We start from the raw sequence: 16,834 nt of genomic DNA on the forward strand, positions 1-16,834 counted from the left end.
CACTGAACCCGAATAAGAAGTGAGCAAAAAGCAAATATTCCAAAATTATAAACCAGTATTTAAATACTCGAAAATAAGGCTTCAAACGAATTTAGAAAATTCAAACAAATACCTTTAGGGTCTTTGTAAATATAATGGGTCATTGTGTAGGACAGTTCTCATTGTCTCTGAGTATATAATTAATTTAGGTATTTTTGGTTTGTTCTGAAAGAGTTACCTCGCAAGTATTTTAACATATGCCATTACCTTATAGGGGTTTCGTTGCTAACCGCCTTCTAGTCAGACAAAATTATATTTAGGTACCTACTTACCTTATTGTATTTTTACATGAGGTTTTAAATATGTTCTAGGTACGAACGATCTTATTTTTGTAACGTTGCTGATAGAATAAAGTTACTCCAGTTCGTCTGCACTTTAGCCTCCATATTTGTTTAATTGAAAGTTCACGTCATAACGCAACAGTTGGGCATATATCTCCAATTAAGTTTTCATACTAAACAAGCCCTACATAGAAGTGTTGGTTTGTCTATCAAAAATCTTTGACCTTCTACGTTATCTTTTGCATTGAAATCAAAACCATATTTTCAGTTATGAAAAATAGAAAAGTCTTCATAAATGAAGAAAGCAAGATACGTTATACAAAATATTACAAGCATTTCTCCAGATTCACAAGATTCAAAACAAAATAACAGAACAACATCAGGTAGGTCAGTGACAACGTTCCTTTACGCCCTGTTTCCTTTATCCGTTCCTTTATACGCATTGTAGCTTCATTGATTTCAACTTCGGTTTACTGGTATATTGTTTTCTTTGCTGCGAATGTGTTTTGGTATTTCGATTTTCCGGCATGCAGTGAAAACTATTTGGGTTTTGAGTTACAAATTGTGTTACCTTTATTACAAGTTTAGAAGACTATTTTTAAAGTTATTTTATGTATGTGTTATGGACCATGTGATTAATTCGGGCATTATAAATAATGCCCGAGCATTATGAATAATGTCTAGCTTTATCGGGCCAAGTGATTAATAACTATCTTAACTTCATTATTTATCACATTGCACGGGCATTATTATATTGCTACATGACAGTTGGGCAATTTAATAATAAAGCTATATTTTACGCGGTGCGAGGGCGGGGAGGGAAGTACGTAAATAAAATGTTGGATGTATCAAGCGCTAAATATCCCATGGCTGCAATTGGTGACACTGTAAGGGTCCGAGTTCCCGATGCTGATCGCGCTCGTAGTGATGGAAGAAATATGCTTGCTCCAGTTATTGCATTAACAGCCATGTGGAGGGCAAGGTTATAGCAGATGTGGTTGTAAAGGTGGTTGCAATTCTGATAAATGTACTTGTCGCAAAGCCAAAAAATTATGTACCTCAAAATGCCATCACAGTGGCAGTTGTTCTAATAAATAAATCCTGTTACTTGCTACATATTTTAAATATGATTGTTTTACATTTTATGTTCAATTTTAATTATATTTTCATTTGACTTTTATTAAGAGAAGATATTAATTATGCCAAATAATGAGTCTGATTGCTTAAACTTTAGTTTATTTTGTTTTACTTATAATAATAAGTCATTTCTGTAAAACAAAGATGTGTTTTAAAATTTTTGTTTTAAATTTAATTATATTTTTAATATGACTTTTCTTTACTTTTAAATGCAAAAACTAGTGGAGTTTAAAGGCAGAAGTCCTTCATAATTAATCCAAATTATGAGGCTGATTATTTAATGGTATAATATTTAGTTTATTTTAAGTTAAATGGCAATAACAATAAAAAAAATGAAATTAAATATGTTTGTATTACTTTGCCCAACAGGTCACGGGCAATATGTATAGTGCCCGGTCAATTTGATTATTTGAATGATTATTATCAAATTGCGCTCTCATATTGCGCATTTTTCATAATGACCGGGCATTATGTATACTGCCCAATATATCACTTGGTCCATAACATATGTATGTAATGTAAGATTTTGGGGTTTGGAGTTTCGAGTGTTAACCATATAATAATTAACATTAAATGATTTCCCTGACAAAGATCGCCTTTTATCTCAATTTTATTATCTACTATTTATACTACAAATATTTCTTTAATTTAAACAAACTCTTACAAAAGAGTAGGTAGCTACGCTAGCTAAAATAACGGTCCTGATTTATTTTCGGCCGGGAAAGATCTTCTACTACTTCAAATAATCAATATGGTCACCTGCAGTGTAGTGCAGAATATGTAACAGACCACAGGAACGGCAGAGAGTTGCGTATTTACATACCTGTAGCGCAGTATGATCGCCCGCACAGCGGAGTGTATGAGGCAGATCACAGGAGCATTCGGCAGCGGGTCGAGCAGATAAACCGGGGCATCTCCACTGAGCTGTTGTTGTGTATCTTCACATACCTGAAGCGCAGTATGATCGCCCGCACAGCGGAGTGTATGAGGTAGATCACAGGAGCATTCGGCAGCGGGACGAGCAGATAAGCCGGGGCATCTCCATTGCGCATCCACGGCGCTGTGGAACGCGCATAGCACGCAAAACGCGCCCATTAGCCACATTCTGGAAACAAAAGAAAATGTTTTTACTTTACTATATAGCGCTTACATTCGTCAAACATATTTTGGAAAGTTGATGTACAAAGGCGAGCTTATACCAGATATGGGTTCTGTTACATCAAACCTTAGAGTGATTGCGGAGGAAACCAAAATAGAGCTTCAAAATTAGAATAAAATTAATAATGAATTTCAACAAGGTGCTGAAGGATTAAACGAAGTTTTAAATAACAACGAACTAAACGTGTGTTGTCATGCGTGTTAATTGGGTCGTCTATTTCTATCGACTGACTTTTCTATATTGGTACTTTCCGAATTATTACTGAGAAATACATCATGGGTAATTTGAATAATATTTGGACTACCTGGAAGGATATTGATAGCAAATGGCATTGACATAGAAATAGCTTTTCTGCGTTGAATGGGTTGAATGATTATCCGTTCCCCCGGGGGTTACCTACCATCAAAATTAGACCTTGGTAGCGAAACAGATAAACATATTTTTTACAAAAAAAATCAAAGTCTGCTTAAAGAAACTTGAACCACGAGCTGAACATAAAATGTAATCGCAAAGAAAACTTGGCCAAAAATCGAAACAGCAGGAATGAGAACCGCAACATAATGCCAATTGGGTCGTCAAAATAAATTTATAGTTTCAGTTCTAGCGCAGAAATATTGAACTCAAGTGGGCCACTACATGAATCAAAAACTTCGGACATGGGAGTACCACATTAACAATATAGAGCCATACAAAACAAAAAGTAGCGTCATACAAAATTCTGAACTCGCTATAAAGTTGTGAAAGTACTAGGAGTGCGGGACAAGTGACTTCTCAAGAGGCAATTCCGGTCATAATCCGCGGTACTTATAGAAGAATAGCTGGTGCAATGCGTGCTTACGACGTAATGGGACGTTTCCACTGAGTGACGACCGGACGACGGGGTTAAGGGACGAGATATGAGCGATTTGGACTCGTACCTGTATGGAGTAGCAATGTGATATTGAAAACAGATGTTATCATTTGCAATAATTCGGATGAACTTTGGTGACTGTCGAAAAGCCATCCTATCCGTAATCAGGGTTAGGTAAAATGCAGAGGCGGCTTGTGACAAAATTGTTTGGGTGTTCACTTGAAAAGTCAAAGTTCCTAATTTATTTGCTGTAAATGTGGTACAAAAGGAAAAACAATTAAAATACATAGCGTTAGCAATACTATTTATTTTAAACGACACGGTCATTGAACTCGCGGATAGAATTTCCGTACGCGGAATCTGGAGATTTACGAATATCTTGTCGTCCGATAGACGCTAATTGCAGTTCATTCAACAAATGGTACCGAGATTGTGAATATTTTTTCATTTTAATTGAAAGATGAGCTGGGTCTTCAACGCTCGTTTCAGTCCAAGCGGTCTCACCTCCGCCGGCCGTGCCCGCTTCAAACAAAAAACAACGGAAAACAAAATAACTTGTTACACACACTTGTCACATCACAACGACACAACCACGGTGTTTTCACATATTGTTCGGATTTAAACACACGCGTATATGTTTTCGTTTTTGTGGTACATTTTTGCGTCAGGTTAAGTTCAGGCCGTGGCGGTCCCTTTGCCTTCAATTCAAGCCGAATTTGTAAGGTTTTTTCACAGTTTTTAATGAACTCAACATTATAATTGTCCATTTTAACACTCACTTTAATAGTAATAAGTAACAAGTACAATCTATTTCAACACGTATGTGATTATTAATTTAAAAAATCTCGAATTAGTAATTACATTCGCCGTTCGCGCGCATGCATGATCTGTCATCTGTTTGTTTATATCAGAGTGGCAACGTCGCGCGCAATCGCTGTCGGGCGCGCGCGATTGGTAAAATAGACCGACCGGCAACGTCGCGTGAGCGGCGTTCCAAAATTGGCTATTTTTGCATAGAAAATCTTTTGTTTCACGCGCAAGCCTATGGCGAAATTTCTCTTTCACTCCTGTTGGATTTCGTATTATGCAATGTATTGAATCCTGTTTCATTAGAGGATTACCTAGGTATGACATGATGGTGTATGCCGTGTATGGTATGACGGGTGTGGGCTGTGGGATGGGTAGGTAATGAATAAAGGTCTTTTTTTTAAATTAGTATTTACAGTAGTTCTTTACAATAGTTTTTGAATAAGTAATAATATTAGTTATGAATTTAAGGAGTTTAATTTTGTTATTAAGTAGGTACCTATATTTTTTTTATGAGAGGGAGTTCACTGCACCAGCGCTCCTTAGGGCGAGCCGCCTCTGGTAAAATGTGTAAAGTACTAATGATGTATTGTAAAGTGTTGTGCGTAGAGAACTTACATTGTTAATACTACGATTACGAACTTAAATATGTCAAAACCCATCTCAAATACGAAATTAGTATCGTTACATCAAAACAATAATATCGGTCTCCTTAATCATGTTCAACTCGACCATTACCCCCAGAAACCGCTACAAGCTTATTCTTTTTACCTCAAAATGGCTACGTTGGGAACAAGAGCGAGTTACAAGCCTATTGATAACAGTGGGTGACGGACGGCCATTGACCTGCCAGGCGCTGCCATCAATTTGCTGTGCTTGCCTAACCTTCGCACCTCTTCAGCATGAGAATATATCGTCGCTTGTTTTTGCTGAAGTTTGGCTTCTGTGTTTATAGTGTTTATTTAACGCTTTGCTTCGGCATTTCTGACTGACAATATTTTTGCTAGCAGACCCTACATTAAATAAATGGAATTTTTGCATGCTAGCATTCTCCCAAATGTTAATCTTATGTACTTACACAAGCATATCCAGAAATCGCTACCAGAGTTTTTATCTTATCAGAAAATAAAATAATCTTTGGTCTAAGCGTTGCTCATATCAATTTAAAAGGAGGTGAGCCATTTATAAACGACCAATGGCACTCTTTTCTAAATCCTTAACCTTAACGTACGATTCTCTTACAATAACTGTACACCATTAAATAAAAACAAAAGAACAACACACCATGTAACAAAACACTGTCTTTCACCTTCAGAAACCATAAAAATAATTCTCCCACACATAAGGGTCCTTCACGGGGGTCAAACGCGCAAATCAAACAATATGTGCACGAGCCTGAACTTTCAACGGCTTTTGTTGATAACGCGGTTAGCAAAAAGGGCGAACCACAAAGGTTCTATTCAATAGAAGGGTATGCCTTCAAAACACCCTTTTAAATACCTCCAGGCGATAACACGTGTTTCTTGAGACGTGACAATTTTCTATCACGTTTTATATAATTTTATGGGATTTTCTCGTTGGTATGTTGCACTTATATTTTTTTTCATGATCTTTATACCATGTTGTTTAGTATTATGGTTTTGAACATGTAACTGTGACGAGATATGTAGAGAGTCCTACGGTAAACTAGTGTGCATCAAAATGGCTGTCACTCCTACTATTTTCCATACAGAGAGTTGTTACCTAATTGCTACCAGCTGCCATTATTTTGTTTGCAACTGCAATTGATACCCTCGTGGTTTTGATAGATATTATATTTACTTAATTTACTATTAGGTATAGATATACCATGAGTTGCATGTGCATAAATAGACGGTACAAAAAGCAGAATAGCAGTGACGTAGTATGCGTTGTAGATCAAAGATGATTAGGTAGATGAGGCAATTTCATTCAAAATTTCTAACAAACGCCAATACAAAAGTATTTATAATTCTTTAGCACCATTCACACCAAACGTTAAAATCAGGAAGGGCAGGACACAACTCGACCAATCAATGTTGACCCCTAAACAGCCCTAAAATCACTACATTTGAAGAGTTAGCAGAGGTCAATATATACCGGTTATCCTGTCTCACGATATATCACCGAATACTAGTGGTTTTGACACGGGACCGCGTGACTTTTGGGTGCAAACAATGTTTTACTGCGGACCAGTTATCATTTGCATTTGATTTAGGTTGGTTTTTTCAAAGGTTTTGGTCAGTACGGTCAACGTATATTGAAGTATTGCGGTCTTTCTTATTGTAGCGATTTAAAGTGGTGTAAACTTGACTGAATTATTTTCTTTTATAAAATATACAGTGTGTTAAGCTCATGACCGAAATCACCCATAACCATTATGTATGTGGTACATAAAGCCATCTAAGGCATTAAATAAATAAAGCACGGTAGGATACAGAAAGGATTTTTATAATCCGAAAAAATACGGATAATAACTTAAGTACAAATAAATTAATCCTCTTTTATTGAATCCTTTTCGAAAAATGTTTCTTACTTTTCAAATCCTAAATCCAAAAATAAGCTTCGTAAACTCTCAATTATCGAAAAAATACTTATTAAATTATAACACAGATTTGATTTTATTGACGAAGCCAATTTTCCTTCACAAAAAAATATTATTAGTCTTTGTAATTAGTCGGTGTTTGGCAAGGTAAAATTGAAAATCTTTTTGCTTCATTAAGGGAATTCTAATTAGGCAGTTTGTGTTTTCATTTTGTTTTGAAAACTAATATTGGCATTTTTAAAAATATGATCTTAAGTTTATAAACGATGTTAAGCCTTACTTGATTATATTCAGTTGTATTTTTGCTACTCTAATCAATTAAGTACTTATCAGTTCTTTATTTTATCTGAACATAGGAACACTGCATTATTACGTATAATAAACATAGGTTCCTATAAAATAGTTCTAATTTTGAAAGTAAAATAGTAGTTTGCCATCTTATCTTTGCCAACAGAGAAAAAAAAGAACACGCACATTCCACACAGAACTACTTTAACACGTAAAAAGAAATCACCAATACATACGATATCACTTTGCAATAGCCAATAGCGTACAGACAATACCATTGACGGCCAATCAGCAGTCAACAGATCGCAATCCGTAACGGTGCTATTTACGGAATGACCTTAGTTCCGGAGTTCCGATCTGATCGCTTTATCGAAGTCACACTGTCCTGATGTTATTTTGTTTTTTTCTCGTGACTGTTTGTGAGATAATAGAGTTGTATGTGTACTTTTGCTGCTATTTAGAAAGTGATTTTGTATCGTTTAGGCTGTTGAATTACATTTGGGAGTAGTAAATCTGGATTAGAACACCATTATCCACCTAAAAGCCTTCTTTGAAGATAAGGCAGTCGATTTCCAGTCTAGGATTGTTGGAAAGAGTTACCGTGGCTCTGGAACTCAATATTTACATGATGAATTGCCCTGGTGGTAAGATTTTAGTCAGTAGGAGTCTAACAATACCTTCCGTTGAATCCACAGGCAAGTGATACATCTGATTAGGTGGGGGCATCTCATGATTTTCTGCTCCAATAATAATATTAAACAATAACCAAGCAGAGTCAAAACAACTCACTAATATATGGAGAACTATAGGCAATATTGTGAAGCCTTTATTTTTCTCGAACTTTCTGTCAATCACTTATTTCTGAACCAATGAACAGAAAGTCTCAGTCTTACCTGTAGGGCATCTCAAACATATTTATTCTGAAGCACAAATCCCAGTATTTGTCAATGGATCGAAAGAGCTAGAAAAACAATTGGTTAGATAAGCCGCGACATTTTAGAGACGACACGTACAATCATTTTTTATCTAAAAGTAATCCTTGACGAGTAGCAAATCAATTTAGGATAAACTTTGAAGATACAAATAGATTAGGCTTTATTGAATTTAGATAGTTTTTTTTTTTTTAATAAAGAAAATGGAGACAGAATTTTGGTAGCAACAATTGCTTCGAGAAAATACTTGCAAATTGGGCATTGCATCAGCACTTTTTTTTTGTTAAATTACTATTTAAATCCTTTCCTAAATGAGAACCATGAGCAAGTTTTAACATTTCTTCTGACATTGCACAGTATTATTATTGGTGTGACTGTGATTTGGCCATCAAACTAAGCTAAAACTGCAACGTAAGTCTAAATAGCCAAGATTTTATTCCTGAATATTGCAATCCCTATTGTATAAACTCGGAAAACCAGACAAACATATTAGTAATCCATTAGAACTAAAAACTAAAAAGTTAAGCCAAGATTACACCATTACCGAGCTAATCTCCAAGAACGGCACAAGTCCACCGTTCCCCAGCTATCTCAGCAGGATAATATACCCTGATCTGTTTACCTCCAGTCTACAGGGAAATGGTGTGCTCCGTAAACTCAGGAGCCAGGTCCTAGCTTGTCCACTGGCTACATTGAATTTAGTGTTTGTTGCGCCAAAGTTTATGCGGTGCACGGGAATTAGAGGTTCGCAGAGTTTGGGGCTGTGTTCTGTGTTGAAAATATTTGGTCTATGAGTGTTTGTTGCAGTTTTAAAAGCAAATATGAATGGTTTTAGAAAAGGCTTCTTCATGGGACCCAAAATTCTTACTCAAATTAAAAATACTGCACCAATTTAAAGATACACAGATGAGTGATTTAGAGCCTGAGAAAAGACAGCCTATGTCTTTTACACAGTTGTGAATGTTATGTAATGGACCCGCCAGGCGGGTGAAAATGCAGGGAGCCGCTAACATTATTATAAACTTCAGTAAGATCCTGATTATACCTGATCCAAAAAACTACCCAGGAAGTCTAATAAAACTGAGACATTTTCATACTAAAAAATAGCCAGCATTTAACTGAGTAATAGGATATTGTATGTATTTTATAGAAATTTTATATCTTTAGTTTCCAAAGCTTGCAGTTTCATTCTCCAAGGAAGCCCAAACGGTATTCCGAGATTGGAACTACATATTCGCGTCCACATTTCATAACACCCATACGAGTTTTGGGATGCCAAATCCTGCGGTCAGCGTGTTGATTAAATTCCATATCTAAAATGTAGAATATTCTAGATTGTTCTGTCTGCAATACTGTTATATGGATGCTGGTTTGGTTTGATATTTTGGATGTGTTTCAAACTATGAAATTGTTGTACGACAATGTTGTAACATATTTTTTTATGTATACGGACTGAATACAGCTGTTTATTGTAAGTTTTTTATTGACATTTTCCAAATGGTCCCGATTTTTATGAAAATGACATTTTTATGAAAATCATAAATGCAAACAAAGTAAAAAAATATAAGAGAATCATAAGTACCACTGTGCTAGGAAACACATTCACACACAAAAGTAAATAGTCAAAAAACACAAATAAACCTTCACAGAAAAACCTAAATCCGTTGAAACTAACACCAAATCCTCTTTCGCTCGCAGTAATTCCTCAGATTAAGCTAACTCCTCATTGGTTCAAGCTAATCCCTAACTAGGGCCTGCATCTACCGTCAAAATCCTAAGCTCGTACGTTGTTAGTGCACATTGGTACACCGCGTATGACGGCTAGGTGAAGGATTACCACCGTCCAAATTGGGGCCAATAACCATTGGGCCAGCCATTGTCAAATCTCTGGATGAAAGCTTTCGAGTTTGGATTGAGAGATCAAAAGATTTAGCTCCTTAAAACGTGGTGTTCGGGCTTTTTGCTGTAATTGGATTAGTGGATTTTGGCACGGTTTTTTTTGCGGTTTATTTAAATAAGACAGTTTATGATGCGGAAGATTTTAGTCTGGGATAATTCATGTAGAACTTAAAGGTTATTAGGTCAACTACTTAACACAACCTATCAACTAGAAATATGGACTTTTCTGTAAATATGAAGTCAAGTCTTTGTCTGTCTCTTAAAGAGAACAAGGATACTTCAATTTGACCACTTTAATAGTCCTTGCTGTAATTCTATACAACTACGTCCAAAGCATTCCACAAACATCTAGCAACTTCGCCTTAAGGAATTCAGAACTTATTCCCCGTCCAACTTCCCCTTAAGCCCTATGCGTTACAATTGCGTGCAGTTTACTAAGTGGATAATTGGGCTCTCACAGCCACTGAACGCAGGGAGGGCCGCCTAGCCGCTAGTGCAACCAGTAGGATACCAGCGGAATATTACGTGAGTAACCAGCCTTATTTGTACCTAAGGAATGGTCCATTTGAAATCGAAGGCCCAATTTTTTTTGACACCGTGTGTATTTTTTCGACGCTGTGAAATTCGTACCTTTTTTTATTTTAAATATTTTTTTCTCATTGTAAGGTGCGGTCAAAAGGTTTAGGGTATTGTGACTGTCGTCACCTAGCCCTAAATATTATCAAATAATATTAATTTATTTTACAAGGCGCCACGATGACGGGCCTCTTAAGAACACATTAACTTTCTATTTTATGGGTAGGGATATTTGCCGGCTGACATGGAGTGCAATAAAAACTTAACAAAATATTTTAAGGGTCTGAAAGTTTCTCACAGCAAAGCAATCAAACATGTGCTAAGCAGAACTTACAAGCCGATGCCAACTGTTAGGGCAATTAGGACCTTGAGATAAAGGACTCAGTATTGAATAGAAGTGCACATGTGCCAAATCCCAAATGGACCCCGACAACGATACTTAGAACAATTGAGAATGTGTACAAAAAGACTAATAAATCTATCTCGTAACAAATAAACGAATACGTGAAACAGGACCTTAAGAACAGGGTGGAGTCAGCGCCGAAGGTGGGACTTGCGAGGATGTAGGAAGGGATAGCAGGCCACAAGGGTTTTGAGGGAACTGAAATGGGGACAGTCGGAGCGGAGTCACGAAGTGTACTAGTAACCAAATACTGTAGTCGAGTCTATTAGGAGTCTATATTGAAGATATAATAGTTTCTATCAAGTAAGTGATGCGGGAAGAATGTGTGAGTATCGTGTTTGGTGATGGTCCGGTGAGTAAGACGAATACAAGTTACTGTGAGCAGATATCTGGTGAGTGATTCCTATTATTACATTGGCTCCAGGTATACCAAAGACCGTGACTGGCATCCCAAGGCTGTTATTTCTAATTACTTTGATATTTGAACTTAATTATAGCAAAGCGTAAAACGAGACTTGGCAATAAGCGTAATGATACTGTGCACTGGCGTAAGCGTAAGGAAACTGAGCTTTGATTTAGGTATTGCGCTTCTAAATATATGTATCTGTCTGGCATATTCTCTCTTGACTACATTGAGGTACCTCTGACATGCGTTTGGTTATAGGGAGGCGGAGAAGGCCTTCTACTACACTTGCATTAATAATACACCTACACACCCACAACATTGCCGTGGACTAGGGCATGAATACTATCATATCGAATACACATTTAGGAGGCAGAACCGCATTGACAGATCGCAATATATTTACTAAACGGCACTAGCCGTATGCCGTGCGCTATTTATAACTATACTTTATCTGGTACCGGGATCCAAATGAACCAAACTCTAGTTAAAGCTACTTCTCATGGACTGACAAACCGGCAGCTGGCCTTGTCTTGCATTTGTTGTACGCACTCTTCCAGGGAGGGGGGTAGGCTTCACCAACCAAGCTAAAACTGAACGTTAGACCCGTCCCGAGGGACGCTAGAGATCGTGTCGTGTCAGCTGCCACCATACCTTAGGGCCCATTTTGGATATTACGGTGGTAGATGGCAAGACACGCATACTGGACAGGCTAGGTTTGGGGATTTGCCGATGCCTGTCAAGAACGGGGCAGATTAAAGGAAGAGGAAGTGACGAAATACCACTTTGGTGTATACCAATAGCGCTTCTAAGGAAAGTTGCCACCGACCGACGAGACACGGCGCTTGCGTTAGATTTGTATATACCAGTAAAGGGTGAATAGGCTCGCGATGGGGCTTAATATGAGCACGTGCCCAGCTTGGCTGGAGACTGTCTTGCCCAATGGCAGTTGTACTTCGTAGTACCCTGCCTTAGGATTGGGTAAGACATTTAGAGCATAGGGAACGTGCCCGCTAGAATCTTCTGTGTTAGTCCTGGCGGTACACGTACGACATGCCAAATGCCCTGTGGTAGCCCATGTCACTAATCGGGGATTGTAGTTTTAAAGTGTAGATTGAAACATACATTGTTCTACGCGAGCGTTATGTATATTTTATGTTAGGTAGGGTTGCTACTCCTCTCACTCTCTACTAGTACCTGTAATTCAATTTGTACCCTGCATGTTAAGTTTGATTTGATTTGCTGACGTCCCGTCTACCCCTGTCCCTAGTTTTTATTAGGCGGGACTAATAGTAAAGTTAATGCATGGTCCTCTAAGGTGGAAGAGCGTCCAGTAAGGTGACGAGCTCTACAGGGTTGCGCGGATGGCGGGGCGCAACCTCTTCCCCTTCGGGGGAAGCCTGCGGTATTTATATATTTTAGGAAAAACGAAAATTTTTACAGCCTAGGGTTGTCGTGGAACGGTTACATTTGGTGCCGTGACCAGGATTCTCGTCATTAAATGTACTGATTCACATCAGTGCAACGAGAATAAAAGATCTAAATCGGTTACTACACAAAAACACAACGTAGATTATGGTCCTAGACGAGGCATTACGGCAATAAAACAGCATTGGGTTCGATTCCCTGTGATTTTTTGTACAACGTGATGAACTGTGATGATTTCATATGGCGATGATTACCGTTACGGGTTCGACTCCCAAACAGAAGTGTTGTATAAAACGAGTCATAATTACGACGAATTTAACTTATGGGTTCGATTCCCTAACGAAGACCTAAACTCTGGCTAGAGGTGAAAGATGATGAAAAAATTAAGAGAAATATAACTACGGTTATGATTTACGGTAATGGGTTCGATTCCCATATATTACCAAGGGCGTGAATTGTATATACTTATGGATGGATACAGTTGGAAATACAGTTATGGGTTCGAGTCCCTAACAAAAATGTGCAGCCTAGAGGTATTTATGTATGTGATTGTAATTATGAAATAAATGAATATGTGAAATACTAGGACAGAAAAAAATTGGCAGACGGCTAAAGGCAGGATGTTGGTTCTTAAACATTAAAATAATGTTGTTCTGAAATTTGACTATATGCGTAAAACTGTATCAATAAGCGAACTGACACTGCGTATTTGCATAAGCGTAAGGACAGAATTAGTGTAAGAATACTGAGCGTACCTACTTTAAAGAAAATAAACGTCATGGCTGTACACCCCGCTTCTATATAAGTATATAACGACGTATATAATTATTTTTGGTTTAACTGACGAATCGACAGCTCCCTCTAAGTTGTATTTACGTGTGATTTAAATATTTATCTTTGTAATTCCTCCACACGTAGGAAAACAATATATTGTGTGGCTATTGATATAGCCTCTGTCTTCTGTAAATAGATACTTGGCTGGTTATGTTTTAAATTCCAGGACACTACAGTCTTCATGTACGAGCCTACATATTATGTAGTTTCGGCATAAATTTGCGTCGCTTGGGTTCAAAGTTTCATCAAAATCGTCGTGAGCGTTCGTCGGCTGATGTACCTACGTACTAGCAGCCCTAGTGTGAATGCAGTTGCGAAGCTAAGTTTCCAAAATTAAATTAATTAATTTAAGTTAATCGATAGTGCTGAATCATATTCCAGTTCGTGATGATTGAATCAATGTGGACATGAGCTATCACGGTTGTGTGGAATGCACAGTGTATCTTTTAATGACAGACATATATTGGCATTTCCATTTAAATCGGTTGGAAAAAAAAAAGGGAACTGAATTAATGTTTGTTCAATGTTCTGTCTTATTAGTTGATTTACAACCGGCTCTATCCTCTTAGAATCGGAGGGGGGTAAACCCAGTTGGGACGAATTTTCTTATAAATAAATTATACAACTATCATTATATTAACTTCCAATTAGAATCAACTTCTAATTAGTATATGTGCGAACTATTCCAGGATAAAAATGCTGCAATAATTATCACGACGCGACGGAGAGGCCTAAGTTCAGCAGCTGTAGTAGGCTGAGTTGATAAGGGAAGGTAACGCGGTGCCATAATGAAAAGCTCTAGTAGAAGAAACTCTGGTATGTATATTCAACTTATAAGCATGCGCAGATTCTTCTACTAGACCAGAACCAGAGTGATTTCATCAAAACGTTGTTTCATCTAGTAAGAATCTTATTGGTGGACATATTATTCCGTTAGACAAGCCTTATGTTTTAACTGACTGATGCTAGGAGCTCTCCGGCCTATTGTGAAATCTCATACGCTGTACTGCGTCACGCGTCTGATTTTCAAAGGGGGGAATGTGACTGTCGTCACCTAGCCCTAAATATTATCAAATAATATTAATTTATTTTACAAGGCGCCACGATGACGGGCCTCTTAAGAACACATTAACTTTCTATTTTATGGGTAGGGATATTTGCCGGCTGACATGGAGTGCAATAAAAACTTAACAAAATATTTTAAGGGTCTGAAAGTTTCTCACAGCAAAGCAATCAAACATGTGCTAAGCAGAACTTACAAGCCGATGCCAACTGTTAGGGCAATTAGGACCTTGAGATAAAGGACTCAGTATTGAATAGAAGTGCACATGTGCCAAATCCCAAATGGACCCCGACAACGATACTTAGAACAATTGAGAATGTGTACAAAAAGACTAATAAATCTATCTCGTAACAAATAAACGAATACGTGAAACAGGACCTTAAGAACAGGGTGGAGTCAGCGCCGAAGGTGGGACTTGCGAGGATGTAGGAAGGGATAGCAGGCCACAAGGGTTTTGAGGGAACTGAAATGGGGACAGTCGGAGCGGAGTCACGAAGTGTACTAGTAACCAAATACTGTAGTCGAGTCTATTAGGGAGTCTATATTGAAGATATAATAGTTTCTATCAAGTAAGTGATGCGGGAAGAATGTGTGAGTATCGTGTTTGGTGATGGTCCGGTGAGTAAGACGAATACAAGTTACTGTGAGCAGATATCTGGTGAGTGATTCCTATTATTACATTGGCTCCAGGTATACCAAAGACCGTGACTGGCATCCCAAGGCTGTTATTTCTAATTACTTTGATATTTGAACTTAATTATAGCAAAGCGTAAAACGAGACTTGGCAATAAGCGTAATGATACTGTGCACTGGCGTAAGCGTAAGGAAACTGAGCTTTGATTTAGGTATTGCGCTTCTAAATATATGTATCTGTCTGGCATATTCTCTCTTGACTACATTGAGGTACCTCTGACATGCGTTTGGTTATAGGGAGGCGGAGAAGGCCTTCTACTACACTTGCATTAATAATACACCTACACACCCACAACATTGCCGTGGACTAGGGCATGAATACTATCATATCGAATACACATTTAGGAGGCAGAACCGCATTGACAGATCGCAATATATTTACTAAACGGCACTAGCCGTATGCCGTGCGCTATTTATAACTATACTTTATCTGGTACCGGGATCCAAATGAACCAAACTCTAGTTAAAGCTACTTCTCATGGACTGACAAACCGGCAGCTGGCCTTGTCTTGCATTTGTTGTACGCACTCTTCCAGGGAGGGGGGTAGGCTTCACCAACCAAGCTAAAACTGAACGTTAGACCCGTCCCGAGGGACGCTAGAGATCGTGTCGTGTCAGCTGCCACCATACCTTAGGGCCCATTTTGGATATTACGGTGGTAGATGGCAAGACACGCATACTGGACAGGCTAGGTTTGGGGATTTGCCGATGCCTGTCAAGAACGGGGCAGATTAAAGGAAGAGGAAGTGACGAAATACCACTTTGGTGTATACCAATAGCGCTTCTAAGGAAAGTTGCCACCGACCGACGAGACACGGCGCTTGCGTTAGATTTGTATATACCAGTAAAGGGTGAATAGGCTCGCGATGGGGCTTAATATGAGCACGTGCCCAGCTTGGCTGGAGACTGTCTTGCCCAATGGCAGTTGTACTTCGTAGTACCCTGCCTTAGGATTGGGTAAGACATTTAGAGCATAGGAACGTGCCCGCTAGAATCTTCTGTGTTAGTCCTGGCGGTACACGTACGACATGCCAAATGCCCTGTGGTAGCCCATGTCACTAATCGGGGATTGTAGTTTTAAAGTGTAGATTGAAACATACATTGTTCTACGCGAGCGTTATGTATATTTTATGTTAGGTAGGGTTGCTACTCCTCTCACTCTCTACTAGTACCTGTAATTCAATTTGTACCCTGCATGTTAAGTTTGATTTGATTTGCTGACGTCCCGTCTACCCCTGTCCCTAGTTTTTATTAGGCGGGACTAATAGTAAAGTTAATGCATGGTCCTCTAAGGTGGAAGAGCGTCCAGTAAGGTGACGAGCTCTACAGGGTTGCGCGGATGGCGGGGCGCAACCTCTTCCCCTTCGGGGGAAGCCTGCGGTATTTATATATTTTAGGAAAAACGAAAATTTTTACAGCCTAGGGTTGTCGTGGAACGGTTACAGTATCTAATATTTATTTAAATAGAATAAAACATAT

General features: G+C 38.3%; 2 protein-coding genes across 4 annotated transcripts in view; one reads left to right on the plus strand and one right to left on the minus strand.

The window, feature by feature from the left end:
• Positions 1 to 16,834, minus strand: part of LOC110381716 (uncharacterized) — a 124,710-nt gene that overhangs the window by 36,736 nt on the left and 71,140 nt on the right. Inside the window, exons 1-2 of one of the 2 annotated variants that reach the window (XM_049849892.2) lie at positions 3,971 to 4,409; positions 2,406 to 2,562 (exon numbers count right to left, since the gene is read on the minus strand). In XM_049849892.2, coding sequence (XP_049705849.2) covers positions 2,406 to 2,561 — 156 coding nt within the window. In that variant the 5' untranslated portion in view covers position 2,562; positions 3,971 to 4,409. Of the gene's footprint in view, positions 1 to 2,405; positions 2,563 to 3,970; positions 4,410 to 16,834 lie in introns of those variants that run through there. The other variant, XM_064041172.1, reaches the window with a different exon arrangement.
• The window catches only part of LOC110381721 (lysozyme), a 37,537-nt gene continuing 31,060 nt past the window's right edge, over positions 10,358 to 16,834 (plus strand). For both annotated transcript variants that reach the window (XM_049849971.2, XM_021342108.3), the window contains exon 1: positions 10,358 to 10,480. The gene's annotated coding sequence lies outside the window, so the exon portion shown is untranslated. The remainder of the gene's footprint in view (positions 10,481 to 16,834) is intronic.

This window comes from Helicoverpa armigera, chromosome 24 (genome assembly GCF_030705265.1).
Source record: "Helicoverpa armigera isolate CAAS_96S chromosome 24, ASM3070526v1, whole genome shotgun sequence".
NCBI lineage: Eukaryota > Metazoa > Arthropoda > Insecta > Lepidoptera > Noctuidae > Helicoverpa > Helicoverpa armigera.